Source organism: Nannospalax galili, unplaced genomic scaffold, assembly GCF_000622305.1.
Source record: "Nannospalax galili isolate Female #2095 unplaced genomic scaffold, S.galili_v1.0 scaffold2196, whole genome shotgun sequence".
Taxonomy (NCBI): Eukaryota; Metazoa; Chordata; class Mammalia; order Rodentia; family Spalacidae; genus Nannospalax; species Nannospalax galili.
The window spans coordinates 99,384-124,065 of NW_008337955.1; the positions used below are offsets into that span (position 1 = coordinate 99,384).

Genomic DNA, 24,682 nt, shown 5'->3' on the forward strand with positions numbered 1-24,682 from the left:
TGATGAAGTTCTTGAAGACTTCATAAACACTGGCCCAAGATGTGGAGAGAGCAAGTTGGTACTAACCATAAACCTTCCTCCATGCTGGCTTTCTTTCATAGTACTAAAAGGTGCTATAGAGGCTGTGTGTATGTGTGTATGGCGGTTGGGGGAGTCAACTCTCTTATCCAGCTAGTAACTCTGTGAGCCACAATAATGACCAATGTGGGAAGATATGGCTATGGGTTCAATAGTGGCACAAATGTTATGGGGGTAACCAACCCCATTTACATTGGTTTGAAGGCCCTCTCCACAGCTGGAAACACATGCCTGGTTCTGTAAATCTGGCCAAGAACCTATGGCTAGGGAGCTCAAAGGTTTCAGAGGTAAATCTACTACTATTGTTATGCTAAATGGATACAGTATCAAACTGCCCTCTAAATTTGTATCTCTTTGCCCAAATATTAGTGTAGCTCTCAGACCTCATCAGAGACATTTCTTTGTGCAATGAACAGTGGTTAACACAGAAACTCGCAACTGACAAAATGTAGAGATAAATGTTAATGGAGTGCTTAGCCACAAATGGGACATCTATCCCCCCCTCCCCAAGGCTCAGGAATCATCACAGAAAAGAGAACAGAAAGACTGTTAAGAGCCAGTGGTCAGGAAGGATCAGAATGAAACAGACTCTTTTGGACATGATAGGGCCAACGCACTCATGAACTCTCAGCGGCTGAGGCTGCCTGCACAAGACCTGCACAAGATCAAGCCAGTCAATGTTCTAACAAGGAGCTGGGAGGGGCTCAAAAATCCCCTACCCTTAACCAAGGAGCTAATGACAGGTGGCTTCTGGGAGAGGGAGAGTCAGTTATCTTTAAAAGTATGGTCCATGGTGGTTTGACCATGCTCCAGTGATGGCCCCACAACCATAAGTATATGGACAGTGCAAGTTGGATTTGCTGAGTTATTACAGACAAAAAGACGACATGAAGTTGTGAGGGAGTGGGGAGGTAGGGGTTGTATTTGAAGGAGTTAAGGGGAGGGGGCATGTAAATATGATCAAAATATGTTGGATGAAATTCTCAAAGAATTAAAAATGCTATATTCTCAAAGAATTAAAATATTATATATATGCATATATTTATGTAGAATGTTGTGCATCTTTGTTTTGAGTGGGAGATTTTAATTTCTTCCTTCTTCTTAATGCTGGTACTACTGTTTCCTGTGCTGGCCCCCCAAACTCAGAGTGATGTTTGAGGGCTCTCCTCTTACCTGATATTAACGGAAAAGGAGCCATTAGATCTAGGTCTTGGGAGAGTGCACGTGCTTACTTTGGCCTCCCTGCAACACAGATTGTAATAAATCACTGTCCCTAGGGAGCAGGTTGCCACAGTACATTTATGGACTCCTTTGTCAGGTTAGGATTACTTGACTCCACCCAAGGAATCTGACTCGTCTCTCTGGTTTTACATGGGGTGTTTTAGTCACTAGTATGACACAGAATTCTAGCTTTCCCTTTCCTCACAAGCCCAGCAGAAAGCAAACCTCCTTCCACTCGTTATTGTGTAACTTTGCTACATTTCTTCATTCCCCATAAAAATGGCACTTCTTTTAAAAAAATTTCCTTTATTTTACATGTGGTGGTGTTTAAGGAGCCTCAGAATACAACTTTACAATCCCAAGCTGTTCTAATAGTATTCAATGTCTAAGACATTCATTTTTATCACTGCCACATACAAACATTCTTGTTCAGCAGTGATAACACTGTCACTTTGTGTTTTCAATAGCAAAGAAAAGGCTGATTATGTCTCACCAAGTGTTTTGTGTTGCCTCAATTGGAAATAGATAGCCCTAAATGAAAAGTTTCAACTTACTTTTTTTTTTCCCAAGGGAAAAAAAATACAACCCAAAACCCAAAACAGGTTGAGAAGTAACTCAGAGGTCCTACCTATTATGACCTGTACTACATCTGAAAAATTCTTCAGTTTTACCCAATCTTAATCTGTGAGAAATCCAACTATTCACTTTTAAAGGATGAAGGCAAGAAATATGCAGGTTCAAAAGAGAGATTATAATTTAGAAGTTATTCTCTTAGTTACTGTTGAAGAGCACTTTTATATTCATCTATATACTTTATTTGCCCAAAGAAGGTTTATATCTGTTCTGTTTCTGAAAACTGCTTTATCTAGGACTCCTAATTACCATGTATGTTGCTGGTCTATAAATGTTATTATGCACAAGAACTGAGGAATACAAATTTGTTATTCTTAATACAACATATGCATTCTGGAAAATGTGCATCTGTTTCAAATTTCAATTAATTAAGCAGCATTTTCCTTCTGAATTATAATTTCAAATATGTGTTCTTCTAGAGGAAAAGAAAATATGGTTTCAAGGACTGTGCTGAATGGGAAAGCAAACAGCATTAGGACAGCACATTTACAGTCATGCATTGAGATGGTAATAATATAATGATAATGCAGTGTATTCCATAGTCTGAACCTCACAATGAAAATACAACATGATCCAATGTGAAGAATAGCACTAATTCCCGATGAAATGAGGAGAGGTTTTAATTTTAAAAAATATGTTTTCTATTTTTTAAAATTTTATATGTATGAGTATATTGCCTGCATGTATGTGAGTGCACCCGTGTCGTGCAATGCCACGGAGGTCAGAAGAGGCTGTCGGATCCCGTGGAACTGGAATTACGGACAGCTGTTAGCTGCCATGTGGGTGTTGGGATTCGAACCCAGGTCTTCTGCAAGAACAACCTGTGTTATTAACTGCTGAGCCATCTCTCCAGCCCCATAGAAGAGGTTTTAATTTTGTTGAGGGAATATCTTAAAGTTTTAGACAAAACCATGGACCAATGAAACCTACTTTGGAGAGGTGTTTTTTCATGCTTCCATTTCAATAATAGGGAAATGGAAAGAATAGATCTTAGAAGACAGATTTGAGTTTAAATCTTGATTGCTGTTTGCTTTCTGTGTGCTTTAACCTCTCTGAGGCTTGGTTTCTTCATCTAAAAGACAAAAATAATAATAGCTACTTTTCAAAGTTAATGTGAGCTAAAAAAATGGTGCATCCTTTTTTATTTATTGGAGTTATATTTGAGGAAGAAGCATACAAATTTGCTTCATTTTAATTAGTAGATGTGAAAAACATTATCACTGAAATCTACCTGATGACTTTATATTTGTGCTCAGGTATCAAGGATCTCAGAAAGCAACCAACTGTGACTAGTAATAATCAGGTATCTAGAGATTAGAGATGCATGTGCAAACATCTAAGTGTTAGTTGCATTAAAAATGAGTTTTTCTGCTGGGCATGATGGCGCACACCTTTAATCCCACTTGGGAGGCAGAGGCAGGCGGATCTTTGTGAGTTCCAGGCCAGCCTGGTCTACATAGTGAGTTCCAGGACAGCTGGGTAACTGTATTAATTTATAATTCAACCTAAAAATTTACAGTCAATTTTAAAAGAGATGCATCTTAGCTTTGGAAATTGTTATTGAATATGTCAATGCTGTTGTAATGAAATGCTTCTTCTAATTATGTGGTTACTAAATAAATAATTTTAAAAAATGGTGCTTCCTGTGTAGTAGATCCTGGTATGATAATCACCCAAGTTCTCATGGCTCACTGGCTTTTCTCCTGAAATATGAAACAGTCAATTTTAAAAGAGATGCATCTTAGCTTTGGAAATTGTTATTGAATATGTCAATGCTGTTGTAATGAAATGCTTCTTCTAATTATGTGGTTACTAAATAAATAATTTTAAAAAATGGTGCTTCCTGTGTAGTAGATCCTGGTATGATAATCACCCAAGTTCTCATGGCTCACTGGCTTTTCTCCTGAAATATGAAAAAGGAAATGTAAGCGCAGTGACTGCACCTCCACGTGCGGTGCAGAAGCACTTTCAAAGCTGTGTTTCTCCCATCCATGGCCTGACCCTGCTTAGCTTCCGAGACTGGGCATGTTCAGGTGATATGGCTGTAGTCTCAATGCTCTATTTCTGTATCTCTGCTCTTTCCTGTGTCTGTAATTGTGTGTAACTGATGGGAAAACAGGATTAAAATAACAACATATGATATTATAGCCACCACAGACTTATTCTTCTGATGTGTGGTACTTCATGGTTCCTCGGCCATCACGGTAAATGTTTCATACATGATCTCATTTAATCTTTACCAAAACCCACAGGTAAAAATTTAAAATTCCCCTTGAGAAGGGGAGGTCAAGCTTGTAGCTTAAGTAACTCATCACGGATCGGTAACATACTGGAAATTCACACCTGGCTCTTTATTCAAGACTTCTTATTTTTAATCATGTCATGTTACATCATTACAGGTAGATACGATTTAAGAAACATGACATAATAGTACATATTAGTCTCTGCCCTCAGTTTGAGACACAGAGCTCCTAAAGTCTTTGGAATTTTCTCAGGGGCAGGGAAGAGAGGAGTAACCTTTGTTATGCATAAGTTTTTTTCAATCATACTTGAGTTGATGATAATAATTAATCTTGGTATGTTCTTTGACTACTGGCCTTCATCCTTCAAGATTACAGAAAGTTGCCCAATTCTACATTCAAAAACAAAGGCAATTAAGGTCTTAAAACTAAATTGTTGCAATTTTGTTCCATAATATTATATAATATAGCTGTAGAATTATCTAGGAAAATGGCTTGACAAGTAGGATTATAGCTTCCCACACAAGTCTTTGTCCCTGAAATCTGTGAATGGTATAAAGGATAATGCATATGTAATTACATTAAGGATCTTCAGATTGGATTAGACTGCACTATCTCAGAAGACCCAATACAAACAAAAGGTCCTTTAAAGAAGGAGGGTGAGGGACTGGACAGACGGTTCAGTGGTTAAGAGCACTTGTTGCTATTGCAGAGGACCCAGGTTTATTCCCAGCACCCACATCAGTGGCTCGTAACTGCCTATAACTCCACTTCCAGGAGACCTGATGCCCTCTCTGGCTTCCACAGGCGCCTGCATGCACGTGGTGCACATCCATCACTCAAGCCCACACACAAACTTTTTTTTTTTTAGAAAAGGAGGAAAGGTGAATGCCAGAAGCTGGGAGATTTGCAGATGCCACACTGAGGACTTGGAAAATGCAGGAAGACACCATGCAGACAAAGATTCCGGAAGGTAGAAACAAGCAGGAGCATCCAAAAGGAGCTGCCCCCACTAATCCATTTTTGACTGCTTTTTAAAAAAAGATTTATTTATTTTTATTTTATATACATGAATGTTTTTCCTGCATGTATGTAAGTGCACCCATGTTGTGCAATGTCTGCAGAAGTCAGAAGAAGGCATCAGATCCCCTGGAACTGGAGTTACAGACAGTTGTTAGTTACCATGTGGGTGCTAGGAACTGAGCCCAGGTCCTCTGCAAGAGCAGCCAGTGGTCTTAACCACTGAGCCATCTGTCCAGCCCCCATTTTGGACTTCTGAACTCCAGATCTATAATACAATTAATTTATAAATTTAAAATATATAACAACCCTGAAAAGATTATTTGCTCATACATATTGTAAACTTAAAATATTATATTTTATCTTATTGGTTTACAAGTCAATAGCCTAAGAAAATACACAAGGATAGTATACTAAGTAATAACATGAAAAACCTTATAATTGCAAAAAGTGTCCTTCCCTCTTTACTTGCCCTTCCGACTAGCAATCCTAGATGCCTGCAATCAGGACAAGCTCTGGCGTTGATCACAGAGGCTGACTGCCATGACCTTGTGAGAAACATTTCTCCTCACAGGTTTCAACTCTTATAATGGGAAGCAGGAAGAAGATCAATAAGATCAGCCAACCGTAAAAATAAAAGTCCAGGAATTAGAGTAAAACACCAATAGAGTGAATAATACATACAAATGCAGAGAAACAGTCACAAGGAGATTAGATGGTATGCAATATTATATGTGAATCACAGAGTGCTTCTTTAATCCTTGTAAGGTACACAAAGCTGATCCTGACCAGAATGCTCTCGTTTAAGGTTAATGGAGGGGGTTATCCAACCCACTTAAAAGTTCTTTCTGTTGGGTATAATATTATAGGTAATTATGACCATTACATTCAGATTTTCAAAAAAAAAAGCCAGATTCTGCTTTGACATTTAAACTCAAAATTAATCTAGGTCTTGTTAAAACGACTATCTTTTTGGCATAAAAGAAAAAAATAATTGCTTTCCTGCTAATAGTACCCACCGAGTTTAAAAGTATGTACTTGGTTCATTCTCCGCATACACAGGCACTCAGACAATTTAACAACTCGAAAGTTGGATAGGGCTGGGGATATAGCTCAAAGGCAGAATATTTGCCTTGCAGGCAGAAAGCTCTGGGTTTATTTAATCCGCAGCAGTACTAGCAAAAGAAAAAAAAATTGGTTGGCTAATTAAATTACCAGCCAATACTCTGCCCTTGTTCTTTCCTGCTAAAAAATATATGTATATATAATTTTAACTTTAAAATTGTGTGTATATGTGTGTAGGGGGGTGCACATGTGAGTACAGGTGTCTGAGGAGTCCAGAAGAGGGAAGAGGATGTTAGATCCCCTGGAGTAAGACCCAAGTTTGGCTCCTCTGCAAGAGCAGTGTGCATTCTTAACTGCTGAGCCATTTCTCAGGGCCTAAAAACTGATTTTTATTCTACTATAATGCTACATTCCTGCTTTCCTGCCACTCGTGTTTTGCACGAGAAGTGTTTGTGCTGAATATATTCTTCGAGTTAGAAAACAAAGAAAAAGACATTCCACCGTTTTCAGAGACGTGGCCTGCCATATTTCATGGAACTTATACAGCGACCTGGCACCATCTAAGAGGGCTGCTGGATCACACAGAACTAAAAGAAAACCTAAACCAAACAAACATGATGCTGGGGCTACTTTCCATGATTGCTTTCTTGACAGTGAGAAGTCTACACAGAGGTCTACACCATGGATAAGGGTGAGCTAACGTTTTGAGGAAAACCATGGGGTTGGTAGAGGGACCAATCACTTCCATCTCTAAGAAACCATTAGAACAGCCACAGGGGAAGCAATTCCTGTTAGATTAATATATATATATATATATTAATCTATATATCTATATATCTATAAATGCATATTAATTGTATAAAGTGAGTTTCACAGTGATGTTTTCGTGTATGTACATATACTCTGATTATATCTATACCCATTGTCTCCCACACATATTCCCCTTCCTATTACCATAGTTCCTCTTTTACTTTCATGCCCCCACCCTTGTGAGGTTCCTGTTACACTCCTTTTTTCCTAGGTTCTTCAGATTCTATCTTTCTTACTCTTCCTCCATGAATGAAGGCCTTGGATTAATGGGTGGCGACCCCAGGAGATGAAGGCAAGTTCCTTTTATTGTTCTTGACAGGCATTCATGTTCAGGACTAAATTTTCTTCCCTGTACAAAGTTAATCAGAAATCTGATTGCCAGTATAAAAACGCATTTTATAGCATTGCTCAGTGTAGAATAATGTTAATCCCTTGAACTCTTTGAAAATCTCTCTCTCCCTTTCCCTCTCCTTCTCTCCCTCCCTCCCTTCCTCCCTCCTTCTGTCTCTCTCTCTGCCTGTGTTCTTAAGACAGGGTCTCCCTGTAGTCCCAGCTTGCCTGGAACTCACTATGTAGACCAGGCTGGCCTCAATCCCACAGAAATCCACCTGCCTCTGTCTCCTGAGTGCTGGGATTAAAGGTGTGTGCCACCACACCCAGTTCTTGATGATCTCTTGTTCAGCACCCTGTCTCCACATCTGTCTATATAACTAATTATTGTAAAATTTCTTTTCAGCCTAACAGTAAACCTATTGCTCTATATTTGTTACGGCTCACTATAACCTGAGACAAAGGATGTATATAAAATTTGCCAGACAAAAATGTATCTACTAAAACTTAAAGTCCAGAAAAAAAACACTGAATGGTATTTTAAATTTATACCTTTAGTAACTTCTACTACTACTATAAATAGGTTCCATTTATGATGTCCTGTATTTTTTGTTAGCAAAATCTGGCAATCTTAAATGTTCTTACATCTTTTAATGAACCAATCTTATTAAAGCTAGAAAGGAAATACTTGGCTTTATAAATTCAAAAACGCCTCCAACTTCAAATCTGTATCAAGTCCAAATTTCAAATGCCTATGTAGTACAACTATCTAGTTTTTTAACTTTATCTTAGCAGTCATAAATAAAAATGGGGGGCAATTATTTACCCTTTCCTATAAAGATTTTAGAAATATCATACTCTGTGACTGTGCTCAAGTTCTTTGACTTTATTTCAAGTAAGGAAAGACTATAAGAACCGTGAGGGTAATCTGATCTGAGGTCCCCAGAATGTGGGTGATTTTGCCATGTCACTAAGTGACCAGTTACTATTCGTCACAATTTACAGCTATTCTTCACTGAAGTTTAGTTCTAGTTTCTATATAACAGCAGATAATCGGCTTTTAATGGCAGCTGATGGAGGAGTTTTTACTGGTCCAGGTGAAGTAATAATAACAAAAATAAGGACAGTGAAGTAAGTTTTTCACAGAGGTAAATGCTTCAATTTAAGGAGAAGTTATTTTATTGTCAGAGACTACATCCTTTTATATTTTAGTGTTAGACTGCTATTGAATCATGGTGATAATTATGTGACTTTTAATTTAACTTAGAAATTGGCTAGCAAATTTATGTCTTCAAAATTATTTTTGTTTTTTAATATAACATTTTTTAAGTCAAAATTCATTTGATTTTTAAAAATACATCTCAAGTCAGTAACTCACACAGAAAATTTTAAAATCAAGATTTGTAACATAATTTGATCCAAAGACATGCTAATTTGATACTTAACGTGCTGAAGGAAATATGTAAGGAAAATATTAAGACTGACTTTTGGTATTAAAGAATCATGCTTTTAAGAGAAGAAGGCTTTGAATGTACACCAGAAAGCACTGCAATTCCACAAACATCAGCCTCAAATCTGAGCTGAGCTGTTTCCAGCAGCATGTGTTGGTGTTGGGTACAACAGCACACACAGTGCAAAGTGGACATCTCTCCTGTGCTCAGAACCAAGGCTGTGGCAAAGTCCCATGATGCAGCATGGCCAGTCACCCCCAGGAGCCCTCAGAGTACACATTTGATTTTGAGTTCACTTTTTGCCGTTGAATATTCAGAACTCTTTTGCCTTTTAATCTAATGTTTTTATTAATTCTTGGGAATTTGATACAATTTATTTTGATCATATTCCCCCCCACCCCACCTAACTCCTCTCAAGCTCACCCCTACCATTCCACCCCTCCCAACTTCATGCTTTCTTTTTGTTATAAAATAGCCCCCAGTGAATCCAATTTGTGCTGTCCATGTACCCGCTTGTCTGTGAGTGAAATGGAGGATGTCTTCTTGCTACTCCACTTCTCACAACATTAACTACCTTTACCTCTGGTTTGTGTATCTTCATTTTCACAGAGGAAGTAGAAGTGGACTCAAGGAATTATTCTAAGCTCAATACATTTTCATGGTAAAAGAACATATTCATTCTCTTGTAAAGTTCAGAAAACATGCATTGGGTCGTTTCCTTCCTGCTAGAAGATGTGAATTATATGCCCTGAACTCTGGCACAGTGTCATTCAATATATTTTGAACATTGTTGTTTCGGTAAGTCGGCAGTAACATGTGTTCTCTACAAATGTCAAACATAAAATACAACACATTCAGCATTCTATAAAGCCATGGCATGCAGCTTAGCACGCCAACCATCTGAAAAGCCATAATGTCATTCCTGTGTTCAGGAACAAAGAAGTTACTGTATTTTTCAATTTTTGTGGCAAACATGGACTAAGAAAACTCAATTATATTTTCTTCTTTCCTAAGAAAAAGCTTTTGTTAAATAATCTAATACCATGAATATATGCATTTTAATTTCCAGGATTTTTATTAGTATATATCAATTCTATAAATTGAAGGGCTTCATTTGGATTTTTTCATATACACATGCAACATACTTTGATTTTTAAAGGATATATTATTCAGGCATATACTGGTACTTTTCAGTTCAGAATATGAGATCCATTTGATTTACTATTTTAAAGTTTAATCCTGATGCCATCCCTTCTGGATATACATTACTGGCCCACCGTAAACTGAAGCACGGAGAACCTGAGTTTAATATAAGCAGTTTAGAGAAAGTCACAGCATTGATGAGTGATGTCATCAAAGGCAGGGACAAGTGAACCCCATATAGACTGCATTCTCTTTTCATTACATCAAGGCTTCCGACTGAGTCTGAACATAGGAATGACTCTCATGTACTGTAGACTACTTAACCACAGGATGGTAAAATGTTTGTAACCCTTATCAATCAAGACACCATACACCCAGGAAACCTTTGTGTACCCTTAGTCTGGTTCAAGACATTGACAGAGAGATATAATTTAACAACACCTGAGGCATGGCGTCATTCCTGGATCAGAAGGACTGGTTATACTGACCAGCTGTGAGACAGCAAGCATTGTAGTGTCGCTTAAAGCCAACAAGGGATGAAGAATGAAAACCTTCCATCTGTGACCCAGTTTTCCATCACACACATAACTGGATGGAACCTCAGAAATTAACCTTTGGTTACTTCAATTGTCTTACTTAAAATGAAAGCACTTGCCTTCTTAACCTTGTGGGAAAAAGAAAAGGTTGCACGGCTGAATCGGAAAACGTGAAGATGCTTGTGCATGCCATTCTGACTAGTAGTGAATGCTATTCTGTTTTAAAGGAAATCTATACATCAGGAAATATCTCGCAGCTTCTGCCAGAATGCCATGCTCCCCATGCTGATAAATATGAGTTTATGTTGATGGATCGTGTGGGGGTGGAGGCATATGCCTGTGCTTTTGTAATGGTTAAAATGGTGAGATCCCAGTAACAAAAACAAAAATTTCCCCTCACATAGGGTTTTCTAATCGGATACTTCATCATCATCATCACTTTTGCATTTAAAATATTTTAGTCTTAATTTCTGTCTCTCCAAAAAGTTTCCCTAAGGTATTGGTTTTTCTTAAATATGAGGGATTGAATCCAGAGCACTGCACGTGACAGACAAGCATTCTACCACGTAGCCGTATCCCAGCCCTGTAAGGCAAGTCTGAAATGAGACATGCTGTCTGGGAAATGATGTGTTGGCTGCAGTGGTGAGATGGAGTTACGGAAAAAGGAATAAGTCTGTGTGTATGTGAGTAACAAGATTAAAAGTCATCTATGACGTTTCAAGCACAATTTCTAATTCAACTCCTACAAAGAGCTTAAACGGGTATCACTCTCGTCTGCTGAACCGAACCAACACAAGGAACTGACAACTTGGTCTCCGTTTAGTGGATGTGGCCTAAGTGTCAGATCTCAGCGGAAGCTCCAGTTATTCCTAAATAGCTGTGAGATTTTGCGGTAAGTTCCTCATGAACTATTTCCTTCATTTGTGCTAAGTGGGAGGATAACTAAAATTTGTTCTTTTTAAAGGACAACAAAAAAAGTTCACGTGAGGAGCTCTGAGAGTCCTCTTTATTTGAAGAACTAGAAGAGATATTTTGTTGCTCTCTTATAAGAGTAAATCATTTGAAAGGCTTGCCCTCTCTTCTTCTTTTTTTCTTTTTTGTCTTTTTGAGACAGGGTTTCCCTGTAGCCCCAGCTGTCCTGGAACTCACTATGTAGACCAGGCTGGCCTTGAACCCACAGACATCCACCTGCCTCTGTCTCCTGAGTGCTGGGACTACAGGTGTGTGCCACCATGCCTGCAGCATAGGGGGGGGGGGTGAAAAGGAAAAGAAAGGAGAAGGGAGGGGGAGGGGGATAATGTGCATGGTCCGGTATGTTGAATTTCAATTTCAGTCAACAACTATATGACTTTCATAAGAAATAAGCAATTCTACCTGGTGTGGTGGCTCCTGCCTTTAATCCCAGCACTCAGGAGACAGAGGCAGGTGGATGTCTGTGGGTTCAAGGCCAGCCTGGTCTACATAGTGAGCAATTCATGTTATGCTACTAAAGTGTTTCATCAGAGCATCAGAGCATGTGCAGGATTGAGGTTCATCTCCCACAAAGTCTTTATCCATTAACAGAAAATATTTAGTGAAAGAAGAAATATAACGATTGTGGAAAATGTTACAAGTTCCCCTGAAGTATGATATTAACAAATCACTAAATTGGGATTTTAGATTACATTAATCACATATCTTTTATCAAAAGAACTTTGTTTATATATGCAAATATGTGTGTGTACTTGGTATGTATGATGTGTGTGTACATGTGTGTGCAGGTGTGTGGGCCTGTGTACACACATGCAGAAGTTAGAGGACAGTGGGTATCCTGCTTTATATCACTCTCTGAATTATTCCTTTGAGACAGGGTCTCTCATTGAACCTGGAGCTAGGCTGGTAGCCATCAGGGTCCCAGTGATCCTCCTGTCTCTACCTACTCCCACCAGTGCTGGGGTAACAAGTCTGTGGTCATATCCAGCTTTTTATGTGGGACCTGAGTTCAAAACTCAGTTCCTCATGCTTGTGTAGCAAGAACTCCTATCCACTGAGCCATCTCCTGAGCAGCCCCCACCAACCCTTTTAAAATGATTTTTTACCCCACCTACTTTCCACTATCCATGCCAAAGGCATTCACGAGGTGACATATTCTATTTGCATACCTCACCAAAGGATGACCTTGCTTTGTTTGGGGAAAAAGTATAATACAAAGTCACACTGTGATTCCATCTTTCCATTTTGTCCACCCTGGGAGAACAGAGAAGAGTCATTCAGGCTTCCTTTCTACCATATCAATCAGTAGAGGCCGACCAGGGATAGCTGAGGATGAAGGAGACATCAGAGACATCTGTATTCCTGGCATTCAAATAGCGCTCAGAAGTCTGGGCTTTATACTGTCATCTAATGAGCAGGGAGTCAAAGGAAATGTGTCTGAAATACCTCTGTGGCTCATCAAAATATACAGCCCTTCAAAACAGGCTGCTTCATGGAAAAACAATCTGCCACATTCCAAATTCCTAACATAGAAATAAAGCTGTCTAGATTAACCATCAGAATTAGGAAGAGTTTATTTCCTCCTGCCCGTCTGTCAACTGCTAGCCATCCTTAAAAGTGCAGCTTGGCCACTAGTTTGTGTCTATGCAGTGTTTTATACCTGTTTCTATCTGATAAGCAGAAATGGTAAGTCGGTGAAGGCACCCACTTTGTGGTTGGATCTCCATGGATAGCTCAATGTTGAAGACATGAAGAGAGCTGAGGAGACAACTGTGGAATTGTTGAAAAGATGTGCAAACCTGGACCTCACAGTCATAGGCAGACCCACTGGAGGATGACACCTACGCAGGCAAAAGACTAGGAAGTAATCAAATGAGTTAGTCAGGCTATTTGGACTCTGGAGTTCAAAAAAGAAGGCTAGACTATACTCTGGTTTGTGCTTGCCTTGAAGAATAAATTATTTTATCCAGTGAATAATGTACACCACTTACTGAAAATAACATAGTATTACAATACACACACTTTGTGGTTCCAACACAGAAGTTGTCAATAACAGGAAATTCCTGTAGTTCATAGTTTGTCCTTCATCTGAAAACCTGCAATCCCAAATTGCCCTCGATCTAAAATGTTCTGAGCACAGACATTGTATTACATACAAAATATTCCATCCTTGTGAGCCGCAAGCACACGCATAGTGCTGCAAGGGGAAAAGACTCCCAGTGATTTCATCAGTGATGAACTTTGTTTCATGTACAATGTTATTAAAATATTATAGACAAGAACCTTTAGGTGCAGTGTATAAGGTGTGTATGAAACAAGTGAATTTAGTGTTTAGACTTGGGTCCCCTCCCAAAAAACATCTTATTATGTATGTGCAAATATCCCCAAACCCAGAAACGAAATCTCACAACTTTGGGTTAGAAGTAGTTCAGATAAGGGATAACCAACCTGTATCAGGCATAGAAATCATAGGTTAGCAATAATCACTATAAAAGGTCAAGTTACACAAGAGCAAGGTGGGAGTCATTGGAAGTTGTTCACATTCACCAAGTGTAATGAAGGTAAAACAACAGAGCCTCCCCAGGTATGTGAATTAGATGAAATACCCATTATCTAAATGGATACTCGGGTCAGATTATGCTTCCTTTTTTGTTGTTTGTTTACTGGTTGCTGTTGTTTTTCTGAGACAGGGCCTCCTGGTAGTCCCAGCTGGCCTGGAAATCACTATGTAGACCAGGCTGGCCTTGATCTCACAGAGACATGCCTGCCTCTGCCTCCTGAGTGCTGGGATTAAAGGCATGCACCATTACATCTGGCTCTTGTGCTTCTTTATAATGAATTAGCAGAAAGTAAGCCTCTTCTCAGGAGCCTGAGATTCAAGCATACATATGTTATCAGGGGCATAGTAACATATCACCATCTCTGTTTATAATACAGAGAAAATAGAAGGTACCAGGTCAGAAGTAAATCCAACCCATGTCTACTTGACACTTCAGTGGCTCCACACTTGTCTTCGATCTGTGTAGGTTGTAAGATAGTTAAAGGACCCAGAAAACTAAGTGAATGGCTTTAATTTAGAAAGGAGACCAATGCTTAATGAATAAAATGGTGGTGTACAGAGGTTATTGTGAATGATACTGGTGACTGTCCTAGCTCGCTGATTCTCCAGATATCAGAGAAGAGGAGATGGCCATAGAGGCTCTGACAGAGGAGCCTCTGTCCTGAGGAGACACCAGCATGTCCCTCTTTACAACTCTTGGAGTGTCCTGTTCCCTTTCAGTTTTGAGAGCCTTCAGTGAACTGGGGAGCCCTTACTCATGTCTTCATGAACTAGCATCAGGAGCCCTATGCTTTTCATTCTTTCTTTTTGACTTAAGGATACATCATTTTGGAACAGAAAATTTCAAACATGTAAAGAATCCATTTCACTTCAATTTAACTGACCTTCCCCCAAGAGAACAAGAAAAATCTAATCATACGCGCTGATGTGCACAGTTGGTAGATGAAAGGGTAGGACTGTACAGGGTTGTTGATATTTAAATGGTAAACTTATGTTGAACTGGTATTGAGGAAAGTGTTGTTCAGGGCTGTACAGATTTCCTTTGACCCCAGTAAAGTCATTCAAAGCTACTGGGCCTCAGTGGTGCTAAGGACAGGGTTGGAGCAGCTGCAGAGTTCCTGGGAGGCCTGTGTGCATGGCCAGGATTCCAACAACTTCCCTGTGCTTGTAGCTCTGTAATCTACTGAAGTTCTGACCAAAAACAAACAAGAAAGCAACAACAAAGGTCCTTAATGAATTTATGATTGCAAAGGTCCTTAATGAATTTATGATTGCAAAGGTCCTTAATGAATTTATGATTGCAAAGGTCCTTAATGAATTTATGGCTCATAGGACAAGAAATAGCTTTGTTTTTAATTCAAATTGAAAAAAAAATAAGTTTAAGAATCACAACAACTGGGCAGCAAATAATCTCTACTGGTGAGATAGTGTCACCTTTATCTTGGGGGTAATCAATAGCTGCCTTATTGAACTTAAGGCTCACTCAATGGGAGGGGGAACTCATGTGTGGTACTGTCATTCATGGTGGCAGGTGGCATAGACCCTAGAGATAAAGCTACTTTTATCACATCCATAGACAACCATAAGTTCTTACTGTATTCTAAATACCTCTCCTTGTATTTACAGACAAGTGCATCTCTCACCAGTCATGACAGGAGCTCCTTTTTGTAACAGATGGAGATGATTGATTATAAAGTTCCACAACTGGTCAGACACAGAAAATAAGTGGCTGTGATGTGCCCAGCCCAAGTGACACGTCTACAATGCAACCTCTACCAAGACTCAAGGAACACAGCGGAACAGGAGTCAGAAAGAATATTAATGCATCTCTCAGCTCTCACCAGAGAAGCTTCCTAATACAGCAGATAGTAATTAACCAGAAAGTCACAAATGGCCAAAGTGCAGAGAATAAAAGGCCGTAGAGTGCTTATCTATGAATAGGATACCTATATCAAACCTCTGCCACCCAAGACTCAGGGGCCATTGTGGAAGAGGGGGTGGAAAGACTGTAAGATCCAGAGGTGTTGAATGACCACAAAGAGAGTCTCCAAGACAGCTTAGAAATTACTCATATGAACTCACAGCAGTGATGACAGCACAAGACTCACACGAGCCCAAGCTGGACAAAAATCCAAGCACAGAAGTAGGGAAGTAGCCCCAGTCTTAGCTGAAGAACTATGGGTAATCTATAATGCTGGGAGAGGGATTCTGGGTTAACCAGAATCTAGTGGATGGACACACTGAAGGGCATTTGGAGATACAAATTTGGCTTGTTAGGCCTTAATAATATGATAGAGCACATGAAATCTGGTGGGGGAGCTGTTAAGAGGGTTGTAGATAGGGGAGGGGTTCTAAATAGGATCAAAAGACATTGCATGAAATTCACAAATATTCAATACTTTTTTAAAAAAAGAATTGTACTAAAACCAAAATATAGATGCTAGGAAAAGTTTTAGCAAATAGTTTTATTTTCTTTGAGGAATTCACACAATGCATTATGATCATTCACTTCAACTTTTCTTAATTCCTCCCAGATTTCATCCCTACTTCCCCACCCGCTCAACATCATGTCCCTTAAAAAAATTAGTAAGCACGGACTCCAATTTGTGCTATTCATATGCTTCTGAGTGTGGGGCCATCTACTAGAGCATGGCTGACTTACCACAAGCTACGTCCTTAAGAACACTGACTCTGCTTCCCCAAGAAGCTAGCAGCTGTCCATAGCTCCTCAGTTAGAGGTGGTGGCTCATGAAGTAGTGGCTTACTATCTTTATTATACACCTGGGACACAGCAAGGAAAACACTTAAACTATCCAGAATCTCTAGCCCTTCCCTATTATCTACCCCTCTTTTAGAAAACCCAGGTATGTTTTAGCTGAAATATTTTCAACAATTCCTGAACAACTCCAGGGGATGCCATTCCTACCAAAACAAATCATGTTCCCTAAGGAAAATGGTCTTAGAGCTGTATGAGCCTGTGTTGGAAGGTTATCTTTATTCCTGACTAGCAATATGACTCTTACCTAGCCAGCTAATAATTCTGATTCTGTTTCCTTCTCTGAGGAGATAACAAGTTACATTTCTTTGGGCTGCTTTCAAAACTAAGTAAGATAACTTGTGTAAAGAGAGTGGTGGAGGGCAGCACGCCAACACTAGTATTAGTCCTCTAAAAATCACAAAACTGTCATATTTCACAGCTCAGTTAACAATTGCATCTACAACTTGTGGCCTGAAGATAAGGTGAGATACCAAAAGTTTTTGTGAAATTAGGAAGAGATTTCATCTGTTGAAAATAGGGCAGGTATACAAAAGTTAAAGAGGTTGAATGAGAATCACCATGTTTAAGTTTCAGAATTACCTAACAGGAAGAAATGAAGACTGATTAATCAGAGTACTAATTCATTAGGGTGTGTTGGTACAACTGTTAGTTATGAAAGATACACAGCTGTTTGAGTAAGACAGACTGCATTCATTAAGGGAGTATGTGCTGCTAACAAAATACAATGCGCTTAATACAAATTTTTCCCCCTAAGGAATACAGGACCAGCCAATATTTAACTGAATAAATTATGTAATTCCTTAGTCAAAAAGTGTTTGAAGGATACAGTGAACCTTGCCTTAGTAATTATAGGGATAGAACTGAAATAGTCTAGTGTATTATCTACATGTTATATCTGGAAAAGCTAGAGTCTAAAGAAAATAAAAGACATACCTAAAGACATAAAGGCAAAAATAGTTCTGGTGTTTGACCTTATCTGCTTAGAAAAGCAATCTAGTTTTATGCAATACACATACGAACAATTGAACATTGGAAATAAGGGGTTCTGGACTAGAGAGATGGCTCCCTGGTTAAGAGCACTGGCTGCTGTTGCAGAGGACCTGGGTTTGGTTCACAACACTCACATGATGGCTAAAAATTGTCCCTAACTCCAGTTCCAGGGGAGTCAATGTCCTCTTCTGTTATCCATGGGCATTGCACAACACGGATGTACTTATATACATGCAGGCAAAACACTCACACATAAAATAAAAATAAATAAATAAAAATCAAAACAAGAAACACAGGTTTCTATCTCAATGCTGCATCTTTGGGGTTCACAAAGTGATGGAGGGCATTCTGAGGATGGGCCAATTGGGTATGTGCTGTGGGAATATTAAGGAAAGCAAGAAAGTATGTTATTGCCTTCAGATTTAGCATACAACAGACTTCTTAATTCTGCCCAATTCTAAGCATCTTCATGCTTCTGTTTTTGAGACTGGGTCTCCTTATGTAGCCCCGACTGACCTGGAACTGACTGAGATCTACCTGCCTCTGCCTCCAGTGTGCTGGGACTAAGGGCATACACCACCATATCCGGGCCTTTTCTTTGTTTTCAATTATGTTACTCAACATCTAACTCTTTATATAAAAGTGCGTGTTGGGAAACAGGATGGTAAAGTCTTAGAATGTCCACTCACCTCCCATGATCTTGGATTGGCAGTTAATAAACTCTGGCTTCCTGTCTGTGAGGTGCCTCTGGCAGGTGTGGTGCAGGATCTGGAAGAAGGTGCACTTTTCTGAGGCTGTGCTGGCTACCCACTGGTCAAAAGCATTTTCAAACAACAAATCGAACTCTGCAGAATCCTGGAAAAGACAGTGAAATAACGACTGACTGTGATCTACAGAGATTGCTGCTCCCAGCTTTGCCCTGCTGAAAGATACCTAAAGGCTAAAACAAAATCTCTGGCACTGATCACAAAGCTCATCTTTATTAGAACCCAGGTATAGGGAGAGTTGGAATTTCTCTGTCAAGCAAATGCAAATCTTACAGTATTTATAAATGTCCCTAGGAAGCTAGCATTGTAATGATCCAGACAGCTTAACTACACATTGACATAGGTCAGAACTGTGACCATATCTTTTCAATTATTAGGAAAAATGATTGCTTCAGGTTCTCAGCACTGATATGTGTTAGTGACCTTCTTTACACTTTGGTAGTAAGAGCTTCCTTGTTACTTTAGCATATAGTAATAATTTATAGTAGCTGTAGTCCTCCTCCTCCTCCCCCTCCTCCTCCTCCATTGATGTTCTGGCATGGTGCATATGTATATACACAGAAAGGAATGGGTATTTTAAATAGATAATTAGGTCATAAAATATTTCTGTTATTATATCAAATGGAATCCTAATTCATGATTTTTAAAGCTCTATTAATTTATTGGCATTAGGAAACAAAGGGAATTTTGACGAGCTTAATGCTTTCATATTGGTATTCAGGGACATGATTTTTTGAACTCTGCCTTGCTCATACTGACATGCGTTACTGGAGACAGCACATTTTCCATATGTGTTCCCTTATGTTTTTCCTTCAAACATAAAAGATTCCTAATCTCCCCTGGGACAGGACCAGAAACAAGGATGTTTTGGTCACATAATGGAGAAATAGCCTTGTAAGAATGACTCAAACCCCCACCATAACCGTTAAGGCCAGAAAGGCATCTTGTGAAGAGAATTCCTTTGCTCAGCATTGGAACATTCACTCACCCGATTAGGATCAATACCATTAACCTGGCGAAGCTGCTCGAGCATCCACTGGGATCTTCGAACAAATGATGTGGAGCCCTCAAACTGTTTGACCTTCGTGATAGATACCTGTGTGGGTTTCTTGTTCGTCACTGCCAAGAAAAAGAGACTCAGGTTACTGAGCATGCAGATTGAGCTCATTCAGCATTATTTTTACATGCTACCAACTGTGCATATGGAAGATATGAGAGAGAGAGAGAGAGAGAGAGAGAGAGAGAGAGAGAGAGAGAGAGAGAGACTGATTCTTTGGTGAGTGGTGAACGCAAAAGAAATAGAAATTGCCAGATACAATGAAGCATGCCTTTGATCTCAGCACTTGGGAGGCAGAGGCAGGCAGATGTCTGTGAGATCGAAGCCAGCTTAGTCTACATAGCAAGTTCCAGGTCAGCTGAGTTACAAGGGTCCCTGTTTAAAAAATAAACAAGAAAAAAGGGGGAAATCAGGAGTTAACCTCTCCCCTCTCAAAGCAGATTATAGTTGTAAAAGCTGATGCATTTTTGTCTTCATCTAACCAAGCTGCAAACAACTGAATAATACCCAGACGTTTACTGGAGGCTACAAGAACATAGTTACAGCTTGCAGGGAAAGCAGCTCACAGGGCAGGCCTGGGGTAGGCCTCATTTAGAAGGCTGAATTTTAAGTGAAGTGAAGATTACCGGTTCCTTGGGGCATTACAAAGCTTATTTCTAGTTTTATAGTCTGAAGTAAACACTGAAGCTTCAGAGATAGGAGTAAAACCTCTCCCCTCATAAATAAATAGGATAGGACTTTATGATATGACCCAGTTTGTATCTAGCTTACAACTGATTATAACTCTTATCTGGCATTCTGAGAGCACAGCTCCAACATGAATTCCTGAAGGGACTGTGCCTGAGGACCAATCTCAAGCAGTTCTACATCCCTGCGGTGGAGGTGAACATCATCTCTCAGGTCATGTTAGGCACAGGTCCCATACAGAGGCACCCCCAACTTTCCACATTTGTGATTTAAAGGCTCAAGGATGGTAGGGGAAGTACTTAGGGACCTTAACAAGGCTTTCTTAAGAGCTACTGTGCCATGTATATAGATGTCAGTAGGATTAACAAGCAACAAAGCCTCAAAAGAGCTAGGAACACACCGACTACCACTGGCTGTGATGCATTTGTCTCCGGTCACTACCTTGAAGAAGACCTTCTGTGCATCTCTGGAATGGGTTTTGTTTCCAATAACTGTGCAGATGATCAAAAGGTGGCAAAAAGAATTCTCCAGGGATTAAAGAGAGAAAGCATTTATTTTGATCATAGTTGGAGGTAAGAAGCCTATAGGGGGCTGGAGAGATGGCTCAGCAGTTAAGAGTACTTCTGCTCTTCCAGAAGATTCAAGTTTGGTTCCCAGAATCCACCTGGGTTGCTCACAATCACCTGTAACTCTAGCTCCAAGGGATCTGATGGTCTCTTTTGGCCTCTGTAGGCATCTGCAACACACACACACACACACACACACACACACACACACACACACATAATTATTAAAAAAGATGTCTCTACAGTTCATACATTCTAAAACTTAGTGTGGTTTTTCAATGGCTGGGGCCAATGAAGTAAGAGAGGGGAGCCCAAGAGAGGAGCCACAGGGAGCTCTGCCTTTTGCTACAGTTACAGTCTTCAGGCCCCAGCACGAACACGGTTTTTTTTTTTTTTTTTTTTGGTTTCAATACAATCTCCTTTCCTTCCTAACCAGAACTTAGGAATTTAGCAAACTTTGGACTTCAAATAATGTTTTGGTTTATTACACATTCATTTATATTTGGATAAGAAATTCTAAATATTTCACACTAATTTGATTTAATTTTGCGGTTAGAAATTCATCATCTCTTTAATAACCAAAGTTACAGGAAATTTTTATAGTCTCCAATCACAAATGACCTCTTTTAACAGCCTTCGGTCTATGGAAACCAGTAGGAATGATTTTTTCCCTAAATAAATTCAGGCAATAGTAATAGTGTGCCCAGGGCTCTGTCCTTCCATTTATTATGATTTGGGATGTGGGATGTGGGGTGTGGGATGTGGGGTGTGGAGTGTGGGATGCGGGATATGTGTGTGTGTGTGTGTGTGTTTGTGCATGTGCATCTCCTATGACACAAAAAAGAGGCCTAACAGACGTCTCTGATAGTTGTCTTTTGCTTTTATGCTTTCTTGTTAAAAGAAACAACATACCTGGAATATATACAGGCCCTAAAATGTGCTTAAAAGATTAAAGAATGCTTGTCAATAACAGGAAAACATGGGCTTCTGTATTACACACACACCCCTGAATACACAAAGAGGATTTCCTCCCTCGTTGATGTAAATCATACGACATTTCAGCATCCTGGGAAACTTGGGGCTTTCCTTCTAGCTTCAGTTAAAGTTGTTAGGAACTCCTATTTTTACTTCTGGTCTGTTTATTTCCAAGTAGTTTACAGCACTCTAAAGGCACAGACACAATGGAGGATCACTGTATATTCCTGATCTTGTTTAAGACTCATATTTCAGCAAAGCAATTCCCACTGAAAGTTTGTCATTGAAATGAAGTGGCCAGGAACCCCACTCACAATGACAGGGGTCCCTGCAGAATTCCTCCACAGATCATGTTATAAAGTGGTCACAACTGGTGCAGCCCTATCTATGCCCACCTTATTTCCCCAATTAGTTTACTGCTTGCCCAGTTCTTGGCATCTGGCTAGTTTTCCTGGGCATGAAGCCCAGTATTAGTTTAATTTTTGATTATTGTTATTATCTCCAACATCCTATTTTCTATTCTAAAACAGGTGCCTTAGAATCATGTTGCTATATACACATATTATAGAATTAAATAAAATTTTCCTTTTGTGAAATCATTATACCATGGTGGGCTTTCTGAATATCAAGTTTGAAGAAAACTAACTCCACCCTTATCTTGGTGTTTTGGAAGTACCTAGATAAGAAAATCAGTGCTAAGATCAAGCTTGTCATAATTCCAGCTCGATGGGGAGGGGCTCATGATGCCCCTCACAAAGCAGAGAAGTTACTGGAAGCTGATGGTTACTGGGGAAAGGAGAGTCAGTTGTCTTCCGTGGTAAGGCCCCTGGTAGGTTGCTTATCATCCAGTGGGTGTTCCTCACCAGTGTACATACTAGAAGCACTCACTGGACTCAGTGGATTAAAAAAAGAAGGCATCAAGTTGAGAGGTAGACATGGTGGGGGTGGGGTCTAGGAGTTGGAGTGGAGGCAGGTGTGTGCACAAAGTTCCTAAAGAATAAACAAAAATATATTTTTAAACAGAAAGGCCATGGTATTGTGTTCCTCCTAGCTCCATGTTATGGATGTCTTTAACCCACCATTTTTAATCATTTTAAAGGCCAGGTAACTACAGAAGACTCTGTTATGCTTTCAGTCACTATGAGAGACAGACACATGTAGGCACGTGAGGCAGAGGGTGGGCATGACAGTCCAGGTAATACTGCAGAATCAGTTACCTCCATTGCTCTCAACACAGACGGCATAGGATCACCCAGGAGCTTCTACAGCAAATACAGGTGAATGGGAGCATCTGGGGATGTGGCTCTGATACCCGTATTTTAAGTTTCTGGTTAATTCTGAGGCTTCCGAGAACTACTGGACATACATGTTTATTTAGTTAAAAAATATTTATGGGACCTCTGTTTTTTGTGAGCTCACTGTTCATATTTCAGGTTATAGGCTAACTTCACAGAAAGAACCCCTGGGGTTACTTTATCTGAGTATGCTCCTCACTGAGCCTGTGTTCATTTGAAAAACAGATTGATTTTAACTGGATAAGCTTTCCCTGTTTGCTTCTCTTGAAATGTTTGTGAAAAAACAAACCAGGAAGTTCTTATATGCCATGTTCTAAAACATATGGGACTTGGATTAATTTCTAGAGGGATCTAAGCTACTATCTGCCAGTTTGTGACACAGGATCCCATCCACTGACATAGAACTTTTAAAAATAGCATTTAACTTTTAGAGGGCTCTTTGGTTCAATTTCTGATATTTTTCTCTTGAGACTGGTAATATCTTTCTGATAGAAACAGAATTACTGTTATTATTTTCATATTTCTTTTTGATAGACAAGAAAACCAAGGCACAGAAAGAGCTACTTCCCAAAGTCAACTGTTAATACCTGGAAAAACTACAGCCCACACGATGAACTTTGAGGCCACTGCTCTGTCCACTGTAAATTTTTGTTGCAATGTCAAAAGTCACATTTTATTTGGCATGAGATGCTCATTAAGTAGGGATTAATTGAAGCCTTTCTTCCTAATGATACTCCTTATTATGATTTTTATAGTTTCCTCAATGATTTCCTTAATATTTACCTTTAAATAAACATGCTCTCTTAAATAAGTTAATGAAAGGCAAAATGTATTGACTCATAAATAATCTCATAGCTTTGTTTTCCTTAGAAAATAATGGAATAAATATAAATAAAATGTAAGTACTGTTAATTTCAAACAAGAGAGGGCTGCTTGGTATCTGAGGCTTACCCTCTGGTAACTAGGTGGTCAGCAGTGGAGACAGGTATTAAAGATCATCAACATAAGGATGCTCTCCTGGATGGGATAAAACATCTGGAGGTTTCTCTAAGGACCCCTATGTTGTATATATTGGGACTCGTCATTAAGTTTTGGGGTTATCCAGTCTTAATGCTTCCTGTTCACTTCCATTTTTGATAGTCACTGTTCCCTGTATAAGCATCAGAGAGAGGCCAAAGCCTGGGGTCGGGGGGGGACCAATTCCAGGTCTTTTCTGCTATCAGTTCTGAAAAAAGAATGGCTCTGTACCTCTTCTTTAACCTTAGTGCAGACTTGATTCTAGACCTTCAGCTATAGTTAAGAAGCAATGATATAAACTATTATGTCCAGAATATCATGACTATCATCACACAAATTGTAATATGTCCATATCATGAACTGATGGTCTAGAATAGCATGACCATCATCACACATGTTGTATTATATGTCCATATCATGAACTGATGGTCTAGAATAGCATGACCATCATCACACAAATTGTATTATATGTCCATATCATGAACTGATG

General features: G+C 39.4%; 1 protein-coding gene across 1 annotated transcript in view; it reads right to left on the reverse strand.

Moving 5' to 3' along the window:
• Stxbp6 (syntaxin binding protein 6) overlaps positions 1 to 24,682 on the reverse strand; it is a 261,550-nt gene that overhangs the window by 34,611 nt on the left and 202,257 nt on the right. Inside the window, exons 3-4 of the mRNA XM_008832866.3 lie at positions 19,584 to 19,714; positions 18,518 to 18,683 (exon numbers count right to left, since the gene is read on the reverse strand). Coding sequence (XP_008831088.1) covers positions 18,518 to 18,683; positions 19,584 to 19,714 — 297 coding nt within the window. The remainder of the gene's footprint in view (positions 1 to 18,517; positions 18,684 to 19,583; positions 19,715 to 24,682) is intronic.